Source organism: Pseudorca crassidens, chromosome 14 (assembly GCF_039906515.1).
Source record: "Pseudorca crassidens isolate mPseCra1 chromosome 14, mPseCra1.hap1, whole genome shotgun sequence".
NCBI lineage: Eukaryota > Metazoa > Chordata > Mammalia > Artiodactyla > Delphinidae > Pseudorca > Pseudorca crassidens.
The window spans coordinates 60,994,938-61,022,530 of NC_090309.1; the positions used below are offsets into that span (position 1 = coordinate 60,994,938).

General features: G+C 39.5%; 1 protein-coding gene across 1 annotated transcript in view; it reads left to right on the plus strand.

Annotated features, from left to right (window-relative positions):
• CDKL4 (cyclin dependent kinase like 4) overlaps positions 1-20,359 on the plus strand; it is a 55,598-nt gene extending 35,239 nt beyond the window's left edge. The window contains 8 exon segments of the mRNA XM_067703200.1: positions 2,654-2,726; positions 8,562-8,652; positions 9,765-9,812; positions 11,263-11,412; positions 12,844-12,926; positions 14,634-14,690; positions 16,943-17,077; positions 19,278-20,359. Coding sequence (XP_067559301.1) covers positions 2,654-2,726; positions 8,562-8,652; positions 9,765-9,812; positions 11,263-11,412; positions 12,844-12,926; positions 14,634-14,690; positions 16,943-17,077; positions 19,278-19,478 — 838 coding nt within the window. The 3' untranslated portion in view covers positions 19,479-20,359.
• Positions 20,360-27,593: the final 7,234 nt, after the last annotated feature.

Sequence of the window (27,593 nt, forward strand, 5' to 3'; positions counted from 1 at the left end):
GGCTCTTTGTGTCTTTGCACTGGGTGTCAGCCCCATCTACTCACCTCGTCTGACCCCAGACCCTCATATCCTGAACCTGTGTTTTAATACCCAGGCTCTTAAGGGATAGACTTCTCAATAAACTTGTGAGGTATTATTCCAGGAAAAGTGAAAGCACAAATAACTTGCCCAAGGTTAAAAAACTAGGAAGCAGCGCGGCTGGGGTTTGAACTCTGTGCACAAATGGCTGTACTATTCCTTCTGCCTCATTAAAAAAATATAAATAATGTAGTCTCAGGCTTGGCTCTTAGGTAAAGGAGGGAGAGGATAAAGTTATACGAGAATTCAGTATAGGAAATAAAAACCACTCTAGACATTTTAAGTGGAAAGGGACTTAATACTGAGAATTAGGTGCTTTCACAATACTGAGAAGAGCTAGAGTCAAAAGGCTGCCACCAGATCACTGATGCCAAGGGCTTGACACCGTCACTGTGATCTAAGATGGGGAAACTGCTCTGAGCAAAATACCTCCATTCAGTGGTTGCTATTTCTTGGTGTTTACCCAGACTTAACATGTCTTGTCACTGGTGCCATACCTGCGTCACACACAGGCCAGCCCACTGTTCTGCAAGACCAGCTCCATCTGCACGATAATGAGTTCAGTTTTTAAAACGTGATCTAAACACATTATTTAAATATCCAAATATGATAAAATATTAGAACTGAGTGATGGGAGTGTTTGGAATATTAGGTAATTTTACATTTTTTAATCAAAAAATCCTCACAGTAGAACATTTAGTGAAAAAAAAAATCTTATGTTTTCAGATTTTTGAAAATATGCCAACAACAACCTCATCTCCGCGAAGAGGGCTGAAAAGCAAACAACACACTGAGAAAAATATTTACAGCATCTGTGTAGACTCTGATATACATTGAGTCTTCATAAATCAATTTAAAGAAGAGTAACTAGACCAATCGAAAAGCAATAAAGGGCATGAACAGAAAATACACAAAAGGAGAGAAGTTTAATGTTCAATAATGTGAAAATTAAAATCATTAGTAATTAATGAAATGAAATTAATGAAAACCAAAGTGAGATATCTTTTTATTTTAACCACAGCTTGGCAAACATAACACTGGCAAAACGGAATGTTGGCAAGACAATGAGGAGATAGGGACTCAAGTGCACAGATGCTTGGTGGGCGTGTAAATATGTACAACCTTGCTTAGTGAGGGTAGTTTGGCCGTATGTAACTGTGAAGGCATCATCCTGGGACAGTGATGTGAGCAATGGAAAGACATCAACAGAAAAGTTAAAGGGAATGTAATTGCTGCAATTTATAGAAATGGTTACACAAAATACACTAAGTACTCCCAGACAGAATACAAGTTGCCCAGATCCCCAATTCCCCAATGGAAAACACTCCCCAATATTTTCCACAGAGTGAGGAATCTTCAGGGGCAAGAAGCTCCCAGCCTCCCATTCTCAAGGGCCCTTTATTCTCCCCAGCCTCCCCTGGCTGTGTACCTGCCTGCTTACCAGGCATAGGAAACAGTTATAAAACAACCCTGGCACATGCTTGAGTGTTTACCACCAATGTGAATTGGATGAATTGAAGGTCAACCTTCAAGAATGTCTTTTTTCCTGCAAAACCAAGTCTCAGGTCTACCTGAAGTTACTTGCAGGATCAAAATGTAACATGTGCCTACCATAGGTCCCAGAAATCCCACTTCTAGAACTTACCCTAAAAAGATAACTGCACAACTTCCATAGATGGGTGAGTAGATATTCACTGAAGCATTGCTTCTAGAAATGAAAATCGTGTCAGGCCTAATTGCTCATCAATGGGGACTAACTAAGTAAATTATGATACATCCATATAATGAAATCCTTGGCCACTGAAATATATGTATACATATTAGTATCTGTACCTCAATGCATAGGATGTTTCTGAAAGAGGCAGGGGAAGTTGCAGAGGATGAAATGATTGGCAAGGCAGGTATGAGAGAATTCTTCATGGATATTCTTTTAACTTTAAAAATATTGAACCATATGAATGTATTTAAATATTAAAAGGTAACTGCAGAGAGAGGGAGAGAAACAGAGATTCCTAAAGGGACAGTCACTATAAGTTACAGCAATTATTTTGAGCTAGCAAGATTTGAGTCAACACTTTTTATTTCTTTACTTTTCTATATTGTTTGAATTTTCATGATAAGCATGGATCATTTTTACAGATGTAAAAATTTCAAATTACAAAGCAAAAATTATATAACCAAAAGAAAAAGTAGTAAAGCAATTTTCGTTAAAACATTAAAAAAAAAAATTTCCCAGGGCTTCCCTGGTGGCGCAGTGGTTGAGGGTCCGCCTGCCGATGCAGGGGACGCGGGTTTGTGCCCCGGTCCGGGAGGATCCCACGTGACGCGGGGCGGCTGGGCCCGTGGGCCATGGCCGCTGGGCCTGCGCGTCCGGAGCCTGTGCTCCGCAACGGGAGAGGCCACAGCGGTGAGAGGCCTGCGTACCGCAAAAAAAAAAAAAAAAAAATTTCCCAGACTCCCTTTGCGCTGCATCCTTTGGCCATGACAAGCCCCGCCCATTCCATTTCTATTCCCAGTTCTGCTGCTGAAACCCTATCATAGGAGTTTTCATTTCCTTTTTTGTTTTTTCCCCCAGAGTTGCTGATGGAATGATCAAAAGTGTGTTATGACAAACACTTCAAGCTCTTAACTTCTGTCATAGACATAACGTAAGTAACATTTTCTAACGTATTTGCTGATTTCTTCATGATGACTCTTCTACTTAGCTCAGGGGTCTATTTGAAGAGCTAATGCCAGAGGGAAAATAAGGACCAAAAGAGCCAAACAAAAGAAAGTTACAGAATATGAGGAAAAGTAATGCATGATTCATGGCCCTTTTCCAATTTCTGTAAGAATCGAATTACTCCTTCCTTATAAATTAAAAGTTTGTATAAACTTAATGTTTCTTTTTGCCGCAATACTGATTCCTATAATTATTTTTAAATTGGATTAAAATAAGTTTTCAGGATATCAGAGGTGTAACCCTCCATGGCACTTGATTTTGTTTTGTTTTTAATGTCTCTTAAGTCTTTTATTCTATAGCAGTCCCCCTTCCCCTACCTTTTTTTTCCCCATCATTAATTTTTTACAGCCATGGGTATCAAACTTAAGCATGCATCAAAATCACCAGGAGGTCTTGTTAAGACACATTTTGCTGGGCCCATTCCCAGAGTTTCTGATTCAGTAGGTCTGGGATAGGACCTGAGAATTGACATTTCTAACAGTTTCCCAGTTGATACTGAAGCTGCTGGTCCTAGAGCCACACTTTGACTACTCCTGTGTTATAGAAATCATTTTGGCCGATTGCTTCCTATGTGTTACTTAACTTGTTCTTTCACCTGTATTTGCTATAAATTGGTGTTTATATCCAGAGGTTTGATCATACTCAGGTTCAGTTTTTTAGACAGGAATGCTTCACATATAGTGCTGTACACTTATTGCATCAGCATCATGAGGCATATATTATGTCTGGTTGTCTTTCCCACTTTTGATTGTCTTAAAATAGATTAGTGGGTTCAGGAGGTGTTCATTTGATCCCCTCCATTATCACTTTCCCTGTCAATCTTTTTTTTTTTTTTTTTTTTCCAGTACGCGGGCCTCTCACAGTTGTGGCCTCTCCCGTTGTGGAGCACAGGCTCCGGACGCGCAGGCTCAGCGGCCATGGCTCATGGGCCTAGCATGCGGGATCTTCCCGGACCGGGACACGAACCCGTGTCCCCTGCATCGGCAGGCGGACTCTCAACCACTGCGCCACCAGGGAAGCCCCCCGTCAATCTTTTATTTCGTTTTAGCATTCATAGATAATTATTACCTCTCTCCAGGATTTCATTAGGGTTAAAAGGTGGTGATTTTCTAATTCTATTATTCCTTCTGCATTTGTTAATTGGAATTCTATGGAGAAGAATTTACCATCATGGACTCTGGCTACTGTAAAGTACAGTAAGATAAATATGTGATTATTCCCTTTGTTTGTCAGTACTCAAGAGTGATGAGCCAGTGTGTTAGCAGCCTCCAAGAGTGAATAATGAAGGGTTTTGGGGAGGTGTAGGGTATCGTCATAAACGAATGGATTTTATGTATTTGATGTGTTTCATTCCTCTGCAATAATTGTTCTCTCTGATGTTCAAATCTTAGGCCAGTGGGAGCTTCTTTAAGTAGGCTCTTGGGTGCTTTTGCTATAATGATAGTTTTTAAAAAATAACTCTAGACCTTTTGCGTTGGTGCCTACACGGAGGCAGTGTTGAGGCAAGGATACAGACTACCATATGGTCAATTTTGATGCCAGCAGAATATCTATCATAGTAGTCTAGGATTGCTGAAAAAGAGTACAGGATCATGGAACTAAATTTCAATTATTAGGGAAAGCTTCCTTTAGCTTTAAGAAAGTCAGTGAAGTTTTGTTTGTTTGTTTTGTTAGGATAAGTCAGAAGCTTTTATTTTCTATTGATAGAGTATAGAGGGATATTGTCCACAAGATACATAAACCTGTTTTTCATGATGCAAATTGTACTTTCAAATAATTACTAAAGATAATGCTGAATTGAATCCACATCTCTGTTGCTTTTCACCATGCTCTGAGAGGTATTCAAATTCACCTAAGTTTGTTGCTAGAGTTTTATGGGTAATTAAAATGATTTTTTAAAAATTCGTTTTACCGTGTTGTACATTATCCCTATATAATCAGACATTTTCCTGTGTACTGATCATAAGCTTGAATACAGTGTCTGTGGCTGATTTATCTTTGTATCGCTTTAGCCTAGCATGGATCTTTTTATATAAAAGGTGCTCAGGAAACATTTATTGAATAACTGGATGAAGGAATGAATGAATGAGTGGGTCAATCAATCAACTTACCTACCTGATTACTACTTACGATTTCCAGTGGACCCAAACATTATTGTAGCTCAGTGCAACTGCCACCATTTCTTTCTCTGCTTGGAACAACACGTTCTGTACCTTAAACTTTGAAATATTGAAAACCTCCAGTTTATAATCTATGGCCTTTATTAAAAATGGATAATTTTTCAGACAAAATTTCTTCCTCCAACGTGGAAATTACTTCTGAACTCTGGTTATCCCATTTTCTTATGCTGTGGTAAGCTTTTATGTATCTTTTTTTTTTTTTAACAAACCTATTGTCTAAAATGCACACAGAGGAAAAAAAATCTAAATCATATGTAAGTTGTTACAATACTACATCGAAAACCTTTATACTCTCCTTATTTTAAAGGAGCCCTCATGATACTCTCAAAGAATAGAAAAGGCAGTCTGACCCAAGTAGTGTTGCTGAAGATTCCCTGCTTTCAACCTGTGGTGACCATGACTACCTTTTCATCTCCAGAGTGGTGATCCTACCAAGAAAGGAAGGTTACGGTAGTAAGGGATTAAGGCCTTGCTACTCAAAGTGTGGTTTGTAGAGATCACCTGAGAGCTCATTAGAAATGCAGGTTCTCAGGCCCGTTCAGATCTGACTCAGAATCTGCATTTTAACAAGATCGCCAGGTGATTCATGTGCACATTAAATTTTGAGAAGCACTGGACTTATGAAAATACCTACTCATTTTGTTCTTTTTTTACCCTATAATATGGCTAGATTGAGGTAACTAAAGTGACCATTTAGCATCATTGTCAACTCATGAATTTTTATATATTTGACGTATCGATTAGAGAAAAACAACTTCATGTCTGGGAATTCCCTGGAGGTCCAGTGGTTAGAACTCTGTGCTTTCACTGCCGTGGGCCCGGGTTTGATCCTTGGTTAGGGAACTAAGATCCTGCAAGCCACACGGCACAGCCAAAAAAAAAAAGGAACTTCATGTCAAAATGACAAAATTACAGTGACTTCCAAAATACGAGTATGTCTGGCTGTAACATCCATCATCATCTTGTTGATATCAATGACTTAGTTGTCAGGGAGGAGGTTCCTTTCCTCTCTCATTATGAGTATCCATCCGTAAGGCTCAAAGAACAACCTTCTCAGATGTCCATTCAGGCTATATAAAGAAGCAGCTTCTAGTAGGGAAGCTTCCGGAGATGATTCCTAAAATTAAGGGTCAGGTTTAAAGTACCATGAATACCTCTTCTTGCTGGCTTTTGAGATTGTAAAAATGAGATTGCGCATCAGCTGCAATAACCCAGTTTAAGCAATGTTTGCTAAAAGCTGTGTATGATACCCAAGTTTATCAAAGTGTTTTGGTTACACTGACTTGCAAGTTATTGCTCTTAGGTGGAAAATAAGCTGATTGCGAGAGGCATTACAGAGTTTGCACTGAGTGCAGCTTTGCAGTGGAGAAAGTGAATGCTGTATGTCTAAGCATCTTCTGTTCTCCACACTCTGCTTCTTACTGTTCCAGTGATTTTTACTCTCTTTTTCTTTCTTCTATTATATAATACTCCATCTATCCTTTTTTTTGTGGTACGCGGGCCTCTCACTGTTGTGGCCTCTCCCGTTGCGGAGCACAGGCTCCGGACGCGCAGGCTCAGCGGCCATGGCTCACGGGCCCAGCCGCTCTGCAGCATGTGGGATCTTCCCAGACAAGGGCACGAACCCGCTGTAGCTTCTTATTTGTAACTTCTGTTACCTGCATTACACTAAAAATTTTTTCAGTATTCTTCAATACTTCATTGCCTTTGTATGTTTTGGTTGGAAAATAAGTAGCTGTAAATTTCACATGGATTTGCATATTTAAATAGGCCAATAGACAGGTATCAATGTAAGTCCATTTACTTAGTAATGACACATATAGTACAGAAATTTTAGAATCCGATGCAAACTCACCTGAGGGATGTAACCTATTCTTATTAAATCACTAATTATTATAGGTGAATATGATGCAAAGTGTTAATCCAGTTTTTATAACTGTGTTGCTTTAAAAGGTAGGATGAAAACTATGCTGGCCTATATTATAACAATGTATTTTTAAAAATTAATATCTAGGGCCTTAGGACTTTTAAGAGGCCTTAAAAAGTTTCTTCTAACTGCTGGTTGTACAAATTATGAGACAGTTGACAGTAATTGAGACAATACAAACAAGCTTCTAGTACCAGTGCCGTTTTTGTGACCCAAAATGAATTTAGGGTTCAACATTTTCTCTTTTTAGATAGCTATTATAGAAGAAAAAAATTATTTCAAAATTGTCAATTTGACAGGAATACTTCAAGAGACTGACAGCACAACAGAGAAGTGAGGCAGAAAGAGCTGATTGTTGTGGTACTTAATCCAGAGACCGTCGGTAGCCACCTGCAATCACAGGATTGTTGCAAGGATGAACTAATTCATGTAGAAGTGCTCTGAAAAGTTCAGAGCTCTGCATGAGGGCTGAGTTGTACAAGAAGAGCAACATCATTTTTATCTGCGTGCTTGTTTGGAGGGAGGATAACCTGGAAAGCTGAAGTTCTGAAGAATAGGGCCTGAGTTGTTTTCTCCTGGGGCATCCACAGCATGGAATAGCCATTTCTGGACTAATAGTGAGTGGGGCTCACTCAGCCCACCTTCACCCACACCCCCAGCTTAGCCCTCTCATATCCAGGAAGGAGCACCTGCTTCACTCAGGGTCCTGGGGTGTTGCAGCAAGCTGTAAGCTCTCCACACATAGAGGACTCGGAGGGGAGAATGCCTCCCGCTGGTGACCCGCTCTCCCAGGGGCAACTCCAACAGCATCCTGTGGTCACGTTTCAAGAAAGCTGTTAATGGTTGCAGATTAGTTGGGAATACTCATCCCCTGAGGCCGAATATTTGGTATCTCTTGTTAATAGGTGACCGTTACATCCCAGCTTGCCCAGGACAGTTGTGGGCTGTTGTCCTCGCGTAGTAATTAATAGAGCTCCCTTTCACACATCCTTAATAGAGCTGGATGATAAATAAGATGGTCACTCTAATGAATTTTGTTTTTGCTGTCATTCAAACGTTTTTCCAGTTTCTCCAATCTGCAATATTTGTGCAACCTGCATTGTGATTCTTGGGGGGCAGCCGTTCTTATTAGGAGCACTCTGAGTGTTACCTCGTTCAGGGTTACCTCATACTTGATTTACAAGGTTGTGTTAATTACTGCTGTACAACAGAGTGACTCCGTTATACATATATATATATATTCTTTTTTTATATCCTTTTCCATTATGGTTTATCATAGGATATTAAATATAGTTCTCTGTGCTATACAGTAGGACCTTGTTGTCTCATTCAGGGTTTTACCTCTTACTGTTTAAATAGGGCTCAGTAAAAAGTGGAAAAAATAATTATATGATACTGCCTTCTCAAAAATATTTTTTTCAGTTTTCCTATCCAATAATTATTTTAATTTCTTTCCTAATATAGCAACTTTTTTTTCTTTTGGTATAAGATTTACAAATGAAAAAAATGGCAATTTAAGTTTTTAGAAAAATGAAGGAAAACCGTATTTGTGTTTATCTCACAGGCTTTGTTTATCATATAAACTAATAGTTAAGTATTCATTATGCTTCGTTGTCTTGATGACTCGGGGAAATAATTAAATATTTTCTTACAGTGTATTCACAGAGATGTAAAACCTGAAAATATTCTAATAACTAAGCAAGGAATAATCAAGATCTGTGACTTTGGGTTTGCACGAATGCTGAGTAAGTAGCAATTTTTTGCTAACTTATCCAATTCAGATGATTATGAAATGATACAGTTAAAATTCTTACTTTAGATACTGAATGTATGCTGATTGTTATATTGTTATTATTCAAAAAGGGAAATTTCACTGTAACCTTTTAGTCAGTACATCAGTTCACACTTCACCTCCATCCAATCAACTACAATTTATTGGATGTCACATTTATGTACTTTGTCCCATAGGAAAGGAAAAGAACTACAAGATGCATTTCTGGTCTTCATGCACTTATAATCTGAAGTAAAAGAAACAAAAGAATAATACAAGATGACAGGCAATAAAGTACTAAAGCGAAAGGGCAGATGGTTCCCTGGAGGGAGATGTTAACGTGGTCTAGAGTGGTTGGGAAAAACTTTGTGGAGCTGATGAGACTAGGAGAGTAAACAGAAAATGACAGAGAGGATTCAGAGACAGTGCTGAGAAAAAAGAAGTCATCCCAGAGAGGGAGGAACCAAGGGAAAGGGGGACAAATAATGACGTCTCCTTGAATCTAGAGCTGTGCAGCAGGCAAAAAACATGCATTAACAACAGGTACACTGCACGGGGGGCATACACATAATCAATATCCTGATAGGACCCAAACACAGGTGACTTGACGATGCATTGGGAGGCTGGTTTATACTTGAAGTTACACTGTAGAAATTCTCCCTACCCCCTCGCCCCGGTCCTCTCTTTTTAGGATTATATAGATGTTAACTAGCTAAGGTACCTTTGGAAGTTGAATGTTTTTTAATTGAAGTATATAGTTGATTTACAATATTATGTTAGTTTCAGGTGTACAGTATAGGGATCCAGTATTTTTGCAGATTATACTCCATTATAGGTTATTACAAGACAACGGGTGTAATTCCCTGTACTGTACAGTATATTGCTTATCTATTTTATACATAGTATGGGGAAGGTGAATTTACTATCTGAGTACTGTTTACTCGATTAGTGCCTCACTGCATGAACTGTTAGGAGTATCGTGGCTTCTGAGAATTACTAAAGCTGATCTGAATGCCTGACTGCTCTTGGGAGTAGCTCCTCTCTTGGGAGAATGTGACCCACCTGATCTGACTGATGCATTTGCAGTTCCAGGAGATGCCTACACTGATTATGTCGCTACAAGATGGTACCGAGCTCCTGAACTTCTTCTTTTTTTTTTTTTTTTTTTAACGTCTTTATTGGGGTATAATTGCTTTACAATGGTGTGTTAGTTTCTGCTCTATAACAAAGTGAATCAGTTATACATATACATATGTTCCCATATCTCTTCCCTCTTGCATCTCCCTCCCTCTCACCCTCCCTATCCCACCCCTCCAGGCGGTCACAAAGCACCGAGCTGATCTCCCTGTGCTATGCGGCTGCTTCCCACTAGCTATCTACCTTACGTTTGTTAGCGTATATATGTCCATGCCTCTCTCTCGCTTTGTCACAGCTCACCCTTCCCCCTCCCCATATCCTCAAGTCCGTTCTCCAGTAGGTCTGTGTCTTTATTCCTGTCTTACCTCTAGGTTCTTCATGACATTTTTTTTCTTAAATTCCATATATATGTGTTAGCATACGGTATTTGTCTTTCTCTTTCTGACTTACTTCACTCTGTATGACAGACTCTAGGTCTATCCACCTCATTACAAATAGCTCAATTTCGTTTCTTTTTATGGCTGAGTAATATTCCATTGTATATATGTGCCACATCTTCTTTATCCATTCATCCGATGATGGGCACTTAGCTTGTTTAAATCTCCAGGCTATTGTAAATTGAGTGGCAATGAACATTTTGGTACATGACTCTTTTTGAATTTTGGTTTTCTCAGGGTATATGTCCAGTAGTGGGATTGCTGGGTCATATGGTAGTTCTATTTGTAGTTTTTTAAGGAACCTCCATACTCTTCTCCATAGTGGCTGAACCAATTCACATTCCCACCAGCAGTGCAAGAGTGTTCCCTTTTCTCTACACCCTCTCCAGCATTTATTGTTTCTAGATTTTTTGATGATGGCCATTCTGACTGGTGTGAGATGATATCTCGTCGTAGTTTTGATTTGCATTTCTCTGATGATTAATGATGTTGAGCATTCTTTCATGTGTTTGTTGGCAGTCTGTATATCTTCTTTGGAGAAATGTCTATTTAGGTCTTCTGCCCATTTTTGGATTGGGTTGTTTGTTTTTTTGTTATTGAGCTGCTTGTAAATTTTGGAAATTAATCCTTTGTCAGTTGCTTCATTTGCAAATATTTTCTCCCAGTCTGAGGGTTGTCTTTTGGTCTTGTTTATGGTTTCCTTTGCTGTGCAAAAGCTTTGACGTTTCATTAGGTCCCATTTGTTTATTTTTGTTTTTATTTCCATTTCTCTAGGAGGTGGGTCAAAAAGGATCTTGCTGTGATTTCTGTCATAGAGTGTTCTGCCTATGTTTTCCTCTAAGAGTTTGATAGTTTCTGGCCTTACATTTAGGTCTTTAATCCATTTTGAGCTTATTTTTGTGTATGGTGTTAGGGAGTGATCTAATCTCATACTTTTACATGTACCTGTCCAGTTTCCCCAGCACCACTTATTGAAGAGGCTGTCCTTTCTCCACTGTACATTCCTGCCTCTCCTGAACTTCTTGTGGTAGATACCCACTATGGTTCTTCAGTCGACGTATGGGCTACCGGTTGCATTTTTGCAGAGCTCCTGACAGGCCAGCCACTGTGGCCTAGAAAATCAGATGTGGACCAACTGTATCTGATAATCAGAACACTGGGTATAAGTGGCATTTTATGGCTTACAGAGTTGCTAAAGTGTTATAGTAGTGGTATGTCACTGTAATGAACAATAAGACCTTTCTTTCTTCTCCAAAGTGCTACTCAGGATGGCTGGTCTGGGTTGTAGCCAAAGCCCAACCCTTTTCTCAATGTGTGGAGCCATAACTTGTGTCAGTGAGGAGTTTTCAGATGCCTTTCCAAGTCAAGTCAATTAGCCGTGGAATAAACTATACATTTACTTACCTTATCAGCCTAAGATAGGGCTAAGGGTATGAGTCAGCTGCATAGAGCTTACTCTAAAGATATTTACTCAAATGCACTTTCTATCCTCTGTAAAAGAGGAATTTTCCCCTTTCCTCTAGCACAGGGGTCAGCAAACTTTTTCTATAAAGGGCCAAATGGTAAATATTTTAGGTTTTGCAGGCTATACAGCCTCTGTTGCCACTCCTCAAATCTGCTTCTTTATACTTAAGAATTTACAAATTACTTTCACACACACCATCTCTTTCAGTCTTAAGAAAAGCCCATTAAGGACATTATAACATTTTTCATTGTGCCTGGTTTTACCAATGAGGAAACTGAGGCTCTGGGAGCTTCCATGAGTGGCCTAAAGCCCTACAACTAGTTAAGTGCAGAATAAGAATGGACTCAAATGCTCTCTTTCATGAGCTTTCATCACGATGCAGCGTCCTCAGCACTTGTCTACTTCCACCTGGTTGGAAGAGAACATAACCCAAAAGATCAGCTGCAGCTTTACGCCAGCAGCATGGATGGAAACAAAGTGATGGGTGTTTATTAATCCCTTCCCATGGGCTCTCCTGGCAACATGGCTGCTGGGCAAGGGAACTACTGCTGTCTGGTCTGATGCAATTCCCTGTGTGGTCCCAACACATTCTGCTGGAGAATTCCGCAGCATGAAAAGTGTGGGGTAGAGTATCACTACAGGCCACACCTTAAGCTTCTGCTGTTTAATTGATTTCCTGCAAGGTTGTGGAAATTTACATTAGGCAGATGTTAGACAGACGAGTCTGAATCCTGGGTCTGTCACCTAATGGCCGTGTGACTTTAGACAGCTGATCAAACCTCTGAGCCTCATTCTCTGACTGGGACAGTATAAATGAAAAATAGCGACAATTGTGAGATGGTTATGAGATTAAATGGGAGCATATGTGTAAAGCCCTCCAGACCACTTGCTTACCTCCTCTTCTGGTGGCGGCTGAATGGCAGACCAAACCATGTGTGGCAAAGAGAGTTCCTTGGGAGCATTGACCTTACCTGAGAAGGTATGTTTTTGCAATGACCCATTCCTCCCAAATCTGGAGGGAATGATCAGGCTCAGTATTTCACATCTGGACCTCAGAAGTTAACCATTTAAGCATTATGTTACTTTTAGTAAATTTTTCATGAGTTATGTGGTTTGTATTTAACAGGAAAACTAATCCCAAGACATCAATCTATCTTTAAAAGTAACCAATTTTTCCATGGCATCAGTATTCCTGAACCAGAAGATATGGTAAATTGCTCGATTCTGGTGTTTTGTTATTTGTGTTGCTACTTTCTTTAAAGGGGTACTTGTTTCTTCTTTAATGTTTGTGCTTTGGGCTCCTGTTTTCCTTACGGCACACTGACACAGGTCAAAAAAACTATGTAAAAACTACATAAAATGAACCAGGAGAATGCTTTAAAAGTTTACTTGCCCTATGTATTCAAAGATTAGTTCAATTTTAAATTTGGAAGTGAAAGTATGCTTAGTTCCTTCATAAATACCGTGATCCTTTTATTTTTTTATTTTTTATTATTATTTTTTTTGCGGTATGTGGGCCTCTCACTGTTGTGGCCTCTCCCGTTGCGGAGCACAGGCTCCGGACACACAGGCTCAGCGGCCATGGCTCACGGGCCCAGCCGTTCCGCGGCATGTGGGATCTTCCCGGACCAGGGCACGAACCCGTGTTCCCTGCATCGGCAGGCGGACTCTCAACCACTGCGCCACCCGGGAAGCCCCCGTGATCCTTTTAATCAAAACACTCTGGTACCTTGCCCTGAAATAATTATTTTCTAATAAACAGTACTTACCATAGTTGTCTCTATTTTGAAAAAAAAATGCATTCTCTATTTTCTTCAGCTTCTGACACAAAGCTCAAATCAATAGAAACTATTTTTTCACAACATATATTTCCACATGGAAGGTCATTCCACAAAATGATCCTCGTTGTATCCAAATCAAAACTGCAAACCACAATGATCACCTCTGCACTCTTCCTGTGGTCTTTGCCTTTTTGTGGGAATCTACCAATGACTACTTGACCCTCTTACTCTCTGTAGTCATTGATTTCCTGTCTGTGTTACCTAAGTTTGGGCTATGATCTTTAAAACTCTGTATGATCTAGATTCTGCCTGTAGAATGAAAGGACGGTCAGGGGAAGCCTGTGCCACGCTCCAGCTGTGCTGGAGGTGGGGAGAGTCTGCTAAGCCAGGTCATGATTTATGGCACCTGTGAACCATCAGATTCAGGTGGTCCCAACTTCTCTAAACACCCTGTTCATCTTAAATTTATTTCGTATAATACCTTGATTTATGTACTGGATTTCTTTTTTAGTATATTTGTTAAGGCTTTTAACAAATACAATAAGAGGTTAAAAGTTGAATTACAAGTCTAGAGGTTGAATTACAAAAGATTATTTATATAACATGTTTGATTTAAAGACTAAAATACAACAAATTCACATGTACCTGCTGCCTAGTTAAGGAAGGAGAATATTGCCATTGACTTGGAAGCTTCTTACTCCCCATGTACTCTTCCTCAATCCCATTCTCTTCCCCCCTTACTATTCTGAATATTGTGTTCATCATTCTGTTGCTTTCCGTAGTGCTCTTAATTATGCAGCTCAGTGTATTTTCATTAATGCTCAAAGCATTTCTGTAAGTAGATCAGGCATCCCTATAAGTAGATATTAGGGTACTGTTGTAGGATTTCAGAAGGGGACATTTAGCACGAACATTTACCAAACACTAATTGCAAAACACCGTGAAGTTAATAGCTTCAATTTTTCCCAATACACTATACAGTAGTGTAAAATTATGTAAAAATATGAATTTAAAAAATCTTCAAAATCTAACCTACTAGGGGGTCTTTCTCCAAAGTATTCTTAATGCTAATATATTTAAAATATCCATTACTTTGTTGTTAGGTAACATTGAAATGCTTTACTTTGTTTTTTAGGAAACTTTTGAAGAAAAGTTCTCAGATGTGCATCCTGTGGCTTTGAATTTCATGAAGGTACCTAAGCATCAATTATAACCATTATTGACTGCAAGTCATAATGATTGAAGCTGGTAACTCTAGGCGGGGTGGACAGTAGGGCAAATAATGCCAAGGTAAAAATGTAGTCATTGAAACAGTTAAGGAACTGTAAAATAATTACAGTTAAAGGAACATCAGTGGTTTAAACAGTAATCTTTCTAACATATCCATTAAAATTAGTAGAAGATGAAAGAGTATAATTAAGGTCTGCCATGATGAAGACCATACTTCTGCATTCATTAGGAAATTTGACTGTTAAGTCAGTATATTCAAGACTATGGAAATTTATGAGGATAAATGTACTCCTTAAATTTGAAGATCAAGAATTGTGCTGTAGGGCTTCCGTGGTGGCGCAGTGGTTGAGAGTCCGCCTGCCGATGCAGGGGACACGGGTTCGTGCCCCGGTCCGGGAGGATCCCACGTGCTGCGGAGCGGCTGGGCCTGTGAGCCATGGCCGCTGAGCCTGTGCGTCCGGAGCCTGTGCTCCGCAGCGGGAGAGGCCACAACAGTGAGAGGCCCGTGTACCACAAAAAAAAAAAAAAAAAAAAACGAATTGTGCTGTAGAGGGAAGAGATATGGGGATATATGTATAGCTGATTCACTTTGCTATAAAGCAGAAACTAACACACCATTGTAAAGCAATTATACTCCAATAAAGATGTTAAAAATAAATAAAATAAAAATTTTAAAAATAAAAAGAACTGTGCTGTCCAATATGGTAGCCACTAGTTACATGTTACTATTGAGCACTTGAAATATGGCTGATTAGAATTGAGATGTACTATATTTCTATGAAAATTACTTTAAAAAAGAATATAAAATATTTCATTAATAGTTTTTGAAATATTACATGTTGAACTGATAACAGTTTGGATACACTGGATTAACTAAAATTTTAAATTGCATTTTAAAAACATCAGTAGAAGATCAGGCAAAATCAGAACCATGCAGACACCAAATATAGCCCCTGTACCAGGGCCAAAAGAGATAGCCAAACAAAGGACCAATTCTAATAAAAAGCAGAAGAAACTCATCTATGACCAGTATGCCATTCATGCTTGACCAACTGAGGCCATGCTAGAAAGTGTGCCTCTTCCATTCAGTGTGGACGCTGAAAGCCTTTAGTGGTATAGGGATGGAGATACTAGTATCAGTATCTATCTTTAACAACCAATTAAGTTATATTTATAGCAATGACTTCCATACCACTGATCAGAATGACTACTCATCAGAATGAGCTTTTTAAAAATATACATTCCAATAAATAACCTCAGATTTACAGAAGCAGAATCTCTATGAATAGGACCTTGGAATTTGTATCGTTAAGCCTCCCCTTAGGTGATTATGATAAGCAGCCCAGTTTGAAACTCTTCTGATCTAGAAAGTAGAGCCATCTGGATGACCTAGAGTCAACTTTGTAGACCAGCCTTTGTGCTAGCGCTGGTCACTACCCAGGTGCTATCCAGGGTGCTGGATTCCTTCAGTATGAGTCCCCCTGAGACTCAGAGGCCGACACCTCTGAGCTCTCAGACTGCCCTTACCACTGCTCCACTGGACCTCACCTGCCTTCTACCTGTCTCACTGCTCTGACTTGCCCTAACCCAGCACTCTGCAGGCCCTGTCCTGGAAGTCTAATTCTCCAGCCTTGTTCTGGACAGGTTGTTCTGACCCGCCTGCAATTTAGCAACCCCCCCCCGAGGGGTTGGTGGAGGGTAGGTCAAGCCCTGTAAGCCCAATCCATTCTCAGGTGGCTTCTCAAACTTGAACAGGTATTAGATCCACCCTGAAGGCTTGTTAAACACAGATTGCTGGGCCCCACCCCCAGTGCTTTTGATTCAGTAGGCCTGGGGTTGGACCGAAGAATTTGTATTTCTAGCAAGTTCCCAGGTGATGCTGATGTAGCTGGCCTAGGGACCACATTTTGTGGAGCCCTACAAACTATTTGCTTTGACAAGTGATAAAGAAATGTCATTGGTGAAACGCACCTGACCTACATTTACCCCCTTTGAGACATTGAATGTTCATCAAATCTACCCTCAAAAGACTTTGAAAGGGCAAAAGAAGAGCAATTCCAGTTATTAACAAGTTCCAAGTACTGGATAATATACAAACTTGAAGATTTTCTAAACTCGTATTTGCTCTACCAAGTTATTATTCAGAGTTTTTGGGCACAGTAACAAAACAGGCTCCTCTTTTAATATCTTCTTTGCTCTTCCCGTCTTCCATAGGAGTGTCTGAGGATGAATCCAGATGACAGGTTAACTTGTGCCCAACTCCTGGAGAGCCCCAACTTTGATTCTTTTCAAGAGGACCAAATTAAAAGAAAAGCATGTATTGAAGGAAGAAACAGAAGATGTCAGCAGGTACCTCCATTCAAAAGTTAAAGTGCTATAAAAATGATTCTTTATTTTCCTTCTCTACCTTTCAAAGTGAGACTAGGCGGGCACCAAGATCTTCTCTTTGCACTGGTTTAGTTGTATTTGTTTGTCTAATAAATATTGGTGATTGATGTCATAAAACCATAAAACTATGAAAATATACAGATTGTCACAAAATCTTATTCCAAATACACTTAAGTTATTGCACAATTCTTTTCTTACACTGATTCAATATCCCCCCTGCCAGGTCATGTACCCAAAACACAACAGTTTTAAACAAGTAAGCCCCAATTACAGCAGAACTGAGTTTGACCAGCATTATGGAAGAATCCCGGTACCTTCTGTAGCCTCCAGATGCCCAGTAAAGGAAACTTGACTCTTCTGTCTTTTCACCTGTGGCAGGCACCTTAGTCTGCCTTTCCTAGGCTTTTCCTGGTAGCCAAGGGCAAGCTTTGGACAGATACAAAGAGCTGAAACTCAGATATCTGAGAACCAAATCCTGTCCTAAAATGTTCCAATATTGTAGAATAATACAGTGAATATAAAGACGAACACTGATTCTGTAGCTTATTAGGCAACTACCATTTACTTGCAAAACTCTGAAGTTAAAACATAAACTCCATGAAAGTAGGTTTCTTTGAGGTTGGATTTTTTTCTCCTCACCTGTATCCCCAGCACCTAAAACAATATCTGTTACATCAAAGGTACTTAATAAATATTATCCAAATAAATAAGTAGGTGAACATTGCTTATTAATAAGCCAAGATGGTAATTTTCCATTTTTCAGAAACTGACAATTGTCACATTTTGCGTTTGCTTAATCCTCCACCTCTGATCTACTTTTTTGTTCATTTATTTTCTCATTAGCATCTTTACCATAAAGGAAGAAAGTGGTCTCTTTCAATAGTTAAAATAGAAGTTTGTTGGGAGAGAAAGATGTATCCAAAATCTTTATCCAAAATAAATATCCAAATTTGTATTACGTAGGTCATTTTACCTTTAACTGTTCAAGTTACATGTTTGCAAGTTAAGCCCAATAGAGTTTACTTAAATAACCAAAAAATTAGGGTTTGTTCAAATGAGTCTGAGGCAGCAATTTGAAATACAGTGTGAATTTTGTGTAAAAACACTGTCCCCTCAAAAACATCTCACCAACTTCCCCAGCTTTGTCCTAGGAGGGTGGATGGCGGCCCTGATCCATCCTGCATCTTGGTCCCTAATCCACTTTCCACCACGCTCACCTCCAGGTGGGTGAGGACGCTGCTCTCCCTTTAAGTCTCCAGTTCACAGCTGTGCTGCCCTTTAATACTTTGTGGCCCAGCTGATACAGATCAGGGACTTTACAGAAGGCCTTCCCAAAGACCCAAGACAACAGAAAGAAAAGAAACACCAAGAGCAGCATGCACTTAGAGAATGTCATTTACAAAGACGATGTCATGTTCTCCGTGCTTAGCCATCTGCATCCTGTCCATCTCTATGTGCTAGCCCCACCAGAGCCCTCACCATGAGACCATGCCTAGCCGCCTCCCTCCTCCAGGTGAAGTCCATAGAGAGCAAGGCCAAGAGAAAGACAGGGATGTCTTTAAAGTTCTGGTTTTCTTTCTGAGGACACACCTCTTTCCTAGACATTTTACCATATCAGAAAATAAACTAAAAATTCATAAAGATCTTTTCATATAGTGTGGTTTCACTTTGTAAGTTCAAATTTCTACCTAGCTCTTAGTTTCTGTATCCCTGCGTGGATAACCAGCAATTTCCCGAAGACTAAATATTGTTTAAAGTTGATAGTAAAGAGGTTTTAAATCTTTGCTGTTCTGCCAGTATCCTAAAATTAATATCCAAAATTGAAAATTTGAGATGGGTAGAATGTAGACTCTTAGAATTATTGTTTAATAGCTGGTGGACATCTATCTTTTAAACCCTGACTAAATACTCATAAATGAGTTTATTGAAATAAATCATAGTACATCTCTGAGCATCCTAGAATAAATCATAGAAACAAATTTTCAAGTATCAGAGAATCACAATTTTTGGAAAAAGTAACCCTGTTTAATTTTAAAAATTGATGTCTTTTGACATCTTTGCACCATGTGTATCCTTTTTGTTTTATCACCTTTAAATCAAACTGTACCAATAGGAATTATTTTCAATTTACTTTCCTATTTTTGTCTTGTTCTGCTATTAGAATCAACTGTTGCATCTCATACCAGGAAGCCACATCTCCCCCACACCTGATGGAAGAAAACAAGTCTTCCAGTTAAAATTCGATCATCTTCCAAACATACAGTTCTTTCAAGTGGAAAGTAATTTAATAGGTACACATTTTTGTACCAGAGGAATAGGGATTCTCAGTGTTTCAAATGCAAATGAGCCATATGAAAATTAAGATGCTTTCTAGAATTGTTTTGCTCTGATCATTACTGATTCCTCTGCCCATGCTTTTTACATGCCAACTTTATCTTTTAGAACATTTTCTTTAAATGTTACAAAGTCTGAACCTGCACATATGGAGAAGACATTTTCAATTTCATCAGAGCAGCCCCTCTAGAAGCAATGTGTATCGAGAATTTGTGAGCTTATACTTTGATTTATGAGAAAGATTTACATTTATCATCTTGCTTCAGCTGACCACATACTGTCTTAGAGCAGTATCAAATAGCTTGCCTAGCTGTTGTTTGTGTAAGGAATAGCATTATGTTTCTGCATTTTAATTCACTCTTATTGTAACCAGGTCTGTTGAGTAATGCTGGTGTTTTATTTTGTGTTTTTTTATTGGTGTAGTAAGGGAACCTTGAAATGTCATCTAGGTTTATCCCTTAATTCCAGGGCAGACTCTACTTTCTCTGTCTCATAAGACATTGACAATTCTATTTTTAAAGCTAGCTAGAGAACATGCCATACATTTACATAGAAAATAGTGGATGAACTGCAAGGAATTACCATCCTTGTGACATCATGCCCTAAGGTAATTGACTGCTGACTCTACTGCTCTCCTTTGGTGCATCACGGTTCCTTATCCTTTTCTCCTCCTGACTAAATCATCTCAGTACCTAAACCTGTCCTCCTGGGTGTATTTTCTGCATTGTCAACACTCTCTTCCAAACATTTGCATCCATAGCCTCTATAAACTTGTGCAGCCCTACACTCGGGCATCATGGTCAGGTCAAGTTTGTAAACACGAGAGCAGGAAGATTATCATTCAATTAACTTCATTTTGTGTCTCTTATCCAAAAAGACACAGACAAACAAAACACCTCAATAAGTGAGCTGAGGGCTTCCCTGGTGGCACAGTGGTTGAGAGTCCGCCTGCCGATGCAGGGGACGCGGATTCGTGCCCCGATCCGGGAAGATCCCACATGCCGCGGAGCAGCTGGGCCCGTGAGCCATGGCTGCTGGGCCTGTGCGTCCGGAGCCTGTGCTCTGCAACGGGAGAGACCACAACAGTGACAGGACTGCGTACCGCAAAAAATAAAAAAAATAAGTGAGCTGAATTTATGTTGGGATATTTTCCCAAGTAAACTTGACACACACACACACACACATACATACATATATGTAAATATATGTTTATAATTATAAATTTTGAAGCATCACAGTAAGATGCCTTTTATCCTGGACATCTAAAAATGATACAGACTGTTTGAAAGTACTTTTAGTTTGCTAGCAAGGAACTCATGTAAAATAATAGCATGAGGCTGTCTATCATCACTGTCTGGCTTAAGGCACAAAATAGTGATGTCTCTATCAATAAATATTAAGATTATTTCATTAAATTTTTTCTGCTCCTGGGTTTGGCATGCTTACCTGAACATTGTCAGATTTTGTGAATTATGCATAATTCCAGAAATTCCTTGTATTTGGCACCAAGGCACCAAGCATAAATTGTTATTACGAAAACACAGTTCCACCTTACGTTCATCTCTAAAAGTCTGTTGCACATATAAATATGGCTCTGTAAACTTCCAGAGAGTCTCATTCAGTTACTTGGGTGCATCTCTCTTTTTTTTTTGCGGTACGCGGGCCTCTCACTCTTGTGGCCTCTCCCGTTGCAGAGCACAGGCTCCGGACGCACAGGCTCAGCGGCCATGGCTCACAGGCCCAGCCGCTCCGCGGCATGTGGGATCTTCCCGGACCGAGACACGAACCCGTTGTCCCCTGCATCGGCAGGCGGACTCTCAACCACTGCGCCACCAGGGAAGCCCAGGGTGCATCTCTTTATTAAGGAATTATGGCATCTAAACAATAGTTTCTTGCTCACTGGAAGGATATTTTAAGTGGGCTTATTTAGCCATTTAACGTACTCAGTGTGAATATAAGCTGCTAGGATCTTCTTTATTTTCATCTTTTTATCAGAATGTGCCTCTTCAGATTTGTATGTTTCTTGCATTTTTAATAAGATGATACCAAAGGTGCAAGGGCAATGAGAAATAAAAGATAAAAGACAACATTGATTAAAAATTTCTTTTTAGCTTTCATAGTGCTTTTATCATTGAAGCCTTCTTATTGCCAAACCACGCATGCTGCTCCAGCTCTCCTAAATGTATATACACATGTAGACTATATATATATATATATATTAGGTTGGCCAAAAGTTTGTTTGGGTTTTTCCATAACATCTGACGATAAAACCAGAATGAACTTTTTGGCCAACCCAGTAAAATATATATATATACACACACATACACAAACATATATGCAGGTATTAAGAAGACAGCACAAGACTCCATTATCCATTTTATAACTGTGCTTCAAACAACAGTGGAGTTTTGGACAGGGGTTGGTAGGGTGACTGTCTTCCCTTAATTTTTGCTTACATTTAAGAATCAATTCAAACTAGCATTTCTCTCAATTTTTTTCCTTAGACAAATCCATCGTTTAGGTATCACTGAGGAGAGGAGAGGGGAAAGCATCTAATGCTTAGGAAAATGTTCCGGTGCAGTCATATTAGCTTGAAGAAAAGGAATCTTCTGCTGACATTTGCATACTTATCTCTCCCTGGGTGGCCCAGGCCCCGGAGCACTACAGCTGCCTGTATCACTCAGGGGCACATGTCTCAAAGTGAGACTCCTTTCGAAGTGCGTATTTCTCACCTCCGTACTTCACAAATTCCCTCGCATTTCTCAGCCACATGGAAGACAGTTGCACTTGTGCCCAAATTAAGTAATGACTTTTGTAAAAGTTATCCTCAGCAAATAGGCTTGCCCCAGGCTCTGTGCAGAGGCTCATGCGATTCTATAACCATGCGTTTCCTTTTACAGTCTTGCACAGTTTCTGGCTTACCTGGGACTTGTCTCACCCGTGCCAGCTTCCAGGCTTTTTAATTTATTTATAGAGCTCTTTCCTGGTGCTGTCCAAATGCTACACTGTCATGGTGAGTGACGCCACCTAAATACTCCTTTTCTCCGCCTCAGTGAGACCTCTTGGCTCCCTGGTTTCCTCAGACTTCCCACACACGTGTATCTGGGAATCTCTAAGCTGCTTGCTTGCTTTTTCTTTCTTTCTTCCTGCCTTCCTTCCTTCCTTCCTTCCTTCCTTCCTTCCTCCCTCCCTCCCTTCCTTCCTTCCTTCCCTCCCTTCCTCCCTTCTTTCTTTCTTTTTCCCTTTTCTTTCTTTCTTTCTTTCTTTCTTTCTTTCTTTCTTTCTTTCTTTCTTTCTTTCCTCCTTCCTTCCTTTTCTCCCTCCCTCCCTCCCTCCATTCCTTCTTTCTTTTTTCCTTTCTTTCTTTCTTTCACAGAGCACTTTACAGAGAATTAAAAGTGCAGACCTCATTCTTAGTACTCGTGCTTCTTCGGGGGTGGGGGGGAAGGAAGTGCACCGTAGAAAGGACATTTGATTCAGCTTGTGTCAGCCCCGTAGGCCTGTTTGCTCAGACTCTGTCTTTGGTCTCTGTTTCAGTCCCGGTGATACCTGAATGTGATTGTTCTGACTTGCTGCAATCACGAAGCCCTTGAGGGGTCACTTTTTGAAGATTGTTTTAACTAGACTGAATCATTAAAAAGCGGTGTTCAAGAGGCAACTGTTGAATGCTTTGGATTAGGGAGATGATTGAGTAAAGGGTAACAGCAAAGCTCCCAAACAGGGAATGAAGAGGTGATCAGGGAGATTGTCCTTCTTCTCGGGTAGCTGTCTCACTCTTCTTTAGTGCTCTTGCAGATTCCCCAAAATACAAGACGTAAGAAAATTAATATGTTATTTTTAATAAGATGAAAACATTTTCAATTCCGAAGATGTTGTATCGTCCTTTAGCATACTTGCCACAGAATTGCAATTTTTCAAAAAGACACTTTCTTAGTCATTTGTCGCCACCAGGATTTCCAATCCTGGTTTTGGAACAACCTGAACAGCACAGAGTTCTCCGAAAGAAAAAAAATCTTTTTTTTAATTGAGACATACTACCAGAAGAGGAATGATCCTAAAATTCTACAAACAGTAAAATCTTGAAAAAATTGGGGCTTCCCTGCTGGCGCAGTGGTTGAGAGTCCGCCTGCCGATGCAGGGGACATGGGTTCGTGCCCCGGTCCGGGAAGATCCCACATGCCGCGGAGCGGCTGGGCCCGTGAGCCATGGCCGCTGAGCCTGCGCGTCCGGAGCCTGTGCTTCCCAACGGGAGAGGCCACAACAGTGAGAGACCTGCATACCCCACCAAAAAAAAAAAAATCTTAAAAAAATTGAAGTGTCAGTATCAGGTATTAGCTAAATCACAAATATGCCAATTTCTAATGCACATAGTTAAGACAAAGATAAAATGCCGCTCACAAGTTAAAGTGATATTCTGGGTATGTGTGTGTATTTGTTTTCTACTGGAATCGATAACAACTTCATTCTTGTTTTAACGGAAGACTGGAAGTCTTTAAGAGTGGTAGTTTAGAGAATAATAGAAATATCATTTGGTCTGCGAGTGGCCACTGGGTTCTAGGCCTGGCTTGCAGCTCTCTGTGTAGCCTTGTCACAACATGTAACTTTATTTTGCCTTCATTTTCTCATTTGTAAAATAAGAGAGTGGATAAACGAGGTGATTTTTTTTAGGCTCCCCTTCAGCTCTAAACTTCTGTATTCTCTATAGCACATGGTGTTTGCGTCCTGGACATATCTCCCACTAGAAGAGGCTTTCTAGAGATTGTTTAACAATATCAAGATAAATTTTGCTGTTTATGATCTATCCAGGAGCAAGGAGATTCTCCTTCTCTCTCTCTCTCTCTCTCTCTCTCGCCTGCTTTCTTTCATACTCACACAAACACACACACAACATCCCCTGCTAGTTCTATCAAGTCAATAGCAGTTTACAGACAACCACCTAACAGAGGTTAAATGTTATAAGCGAAAGTGGATTTTAAAGCTAATTATCACTGGATTTTAATTAATGTAAATCAAACAGGTATTCTTCCAAAATGCAGACTAATATGTAATCACTCTTTGCTGTTTTAATCTAACTCTAATTAGCTTGGAAATGACATATGCTGTGAAATACTAATTTAAGATAACCATTAAGGCAAAGAACATTCCGTACATTTCTAACTTCAGTAAAACTTTTAGTAGTTTCAGTAAATGATAACTTAATGGAATTCTACAAATAGATCTGAATTATATCTTTTATATATTTCAACAACAGGGACGCAGGCTCAGTCAACCTTATACTTAACTTATTGTTTAAAGCTTATAATCAAGCCAAGAATTGGTTATCCTATTTAACAGGAATATAAATGACTTCTATTTATAAAGTTAAAATTCTTCTTTTCTATTATGAACACTAGTCACTGACTGTATCTCTAAGTATTGTTATATTGAGGATGTTGTATGTCTACTTAAGATTTTAGAGCATATTTGTATAAAAACATGTCCATTTCAAATCACATGAAATTATAACTATATTTCAATTAGCACTGATAATTAGCATAATGGCAATTTATACTCCAAGAAACAATTCACTACAAAGCAGTTTTAGCTGTATTATGTTACATATACATAATATTTTTAGAATTTTTCTTAAGATATTTGGAAAACCTAAGGATGGGATTAACTACTTAGGTGACTTTATGTTTGAATATATAACTTAACCTGAATATGTTCTTTAGCTTATTTTAATAAAAGTTAGAACTATTTCTGTCTCCTAATTTCTGTTCAACTCAGCTATTAGTCCATTGTCTATTACTTTGTATTCAAGTGAGAAAAAGTGTATCTCCATATATAAATCCCAGAATTTGTTATTTAATTTCCTATCAGTTGGAATTTCTGAACAGCTGATGTGGCAGATTATTCCTTTTTTTGCCTGGGGCTGGGAATTTTACAAATGGAAAAACTAGCAAAATCTTATAAATGGAAAAACTAGCAAAATCTTTCCCAGTCTGACTGGCTAGATGGTTATCTCTGAGAACATCTTTACAACTTTACTTTGAGGCTGTAAGATTCTTTTTCTTTCAGTTCAGATATTTCTCTGGCCCTTTACAATACTTAAACTACAAGATATGAAATGTTCTTATATCTTCAAGCCCAAGCTATCACAACAGTTTCTGTTGTAGGTTTAAAAAGGCAAAAAGGCTTAAGACCAAACTTAGACTAATGATCAAATGAGAGGAAAACAATTGGTAAAATGATGAATGAGGTCACTATTTAAATATGCTTCAATTCTTTCATTTTCTTTTGAACTAACCTTTCTGCTTTCATTATTTTTAATGGCACTTATGTAAAAAGAGTGCGGCCAGTTATTTCCAGCAGTAACTGCAACAATTTCAACCCACGGCAGTTTTACCGTGACACTTTGCCAGTCCTCTTATCAGGAGGTGAAGTCTCCCTCCCTCTCCTCATCTTGTGACCTGTGTCTTCCTTAGATGCCCTGTGCCATTTCTGGGCCTAGCCCTTGAAAGCCGTGGCAGCTTCTGCCTTCTCTCTCTGGGGAAGCCAGCGTCCATGCTGTAAAAATGTTTGGGCTAGATACTACTAAGTAATAAGATACCACGTGGAGAAGAAGAGGCTGCTGGAGGAGCACCAAGGGGCCAATCATGTGAGTAAAGCCTTCCTGGAACTTCCAACTCTAGTGTAGCCACCAGCTGAATGTCACCAAATGAGTGTCCCTAGCCAGCATCAGGTAGAACAGGATAACTGCCCAGCTGAGCCCAGTCAACCTACGCCAACTATTAAGAATAATAAGTCAGTGGTTTTAAACCACTACTTTTCAGGTTGGATTTGCTATGCAGCAATAGATACCTGAAAGAGTATGTTTTTAAATTGTATACCATTGCAGTGGAGAAACATGCTCTCAAATTTTGTGCAAACTTAAAGTAAGGCATAAGGTCTGATGTTATTTTTTTTTTAATTTTAATGAAGTATATTTGATTTACAATGTTGTGTTAATTTCTGTTGTACAGCAAAGTGATTCACTTATATATATTCTTTTTCTTTTTTTAATTTTATTTTATTATTTGCCTGCATTGGGTCTTAGTTGTGGCACACGGGATCTTCATTGCAGCTTGTGGGATCTTGCATTGCGGCACACAGGATCTTTCATTGCAGCGTGCGGGATCTTTCATTGTGGCACGCAGGCTTCTCCCTAGTTGTGGCGTGGGCTCCAGAGCACACAGGCTTAGTTACCCCGTGGCAAGTGCGATCTTAGTTTCCCAAGCAGGGATCAAACCCGCACCCCCTGCATTGGAAGGGGGATTCTTAACCACTGGACCACCAGGGAAGTCCCCTGTACCACATCTTCTTTATCCATTCGTCTGTCAGTGGACATTTAGGTTGTTTCCATGTCTTGGCTATTGTAAAGAGTGCTGCCATAAACATAGAGGTGCATGTATCTTTTCAAATTATGGTTTTGCGGTCTGATGTTATTTAACCTAGAATTAAGTACATACTCTAGGGTCTCTGAAAATCATTCTTCCCTGTTACCCGTTGGCCTCTACCTTTGAATCTCATTTATCCTAGTCAAGGCTGCTGTACTTCCAAGGGGGAAATCATCTTCTCATAAAGCAGGTATAACCACCCCATGTGGGAAATCTAAAGCACCATAATGAAGAAATGGTCCAGACATTGTAGTCTACGAAATTCTTGCTAGAAATCTGCTTGATTTCTTCACAGTGATTTAAGAGGAAATTTCCTTCTTTTTGCATGAAAAATATTCACATCCATGTTAGACAACTGGATGGATGCCAGAATACTCATTTTCTACCTTTTGCCACCTCCCCCCAAAAAAAATAACCACTCAGTCAGTTTGGGTCCTGATGGGTGTTTTTGAAGCAGTGCGCCTCACTCGTCTTCCCACTCACTAGACATCACCTAGATCATCTTCTGGCTCTTAGGGGAAAGACTAATCACACTGAAAGAGCTCCTCCTCGTAACCAAAGATCTCTAGCACTTTTGACTATTCAAGATAGCTGGTGCCATTGTCTTTCCACATTTCCCCTCTTTCTCTTTTAACTGCAAAGACATCCAACCAGAGGTGATTATGGCTTTGCCACTTATAGGTCATGACCTTTGATAATCAGTGTCTTCAACTCTAAAATGAGAA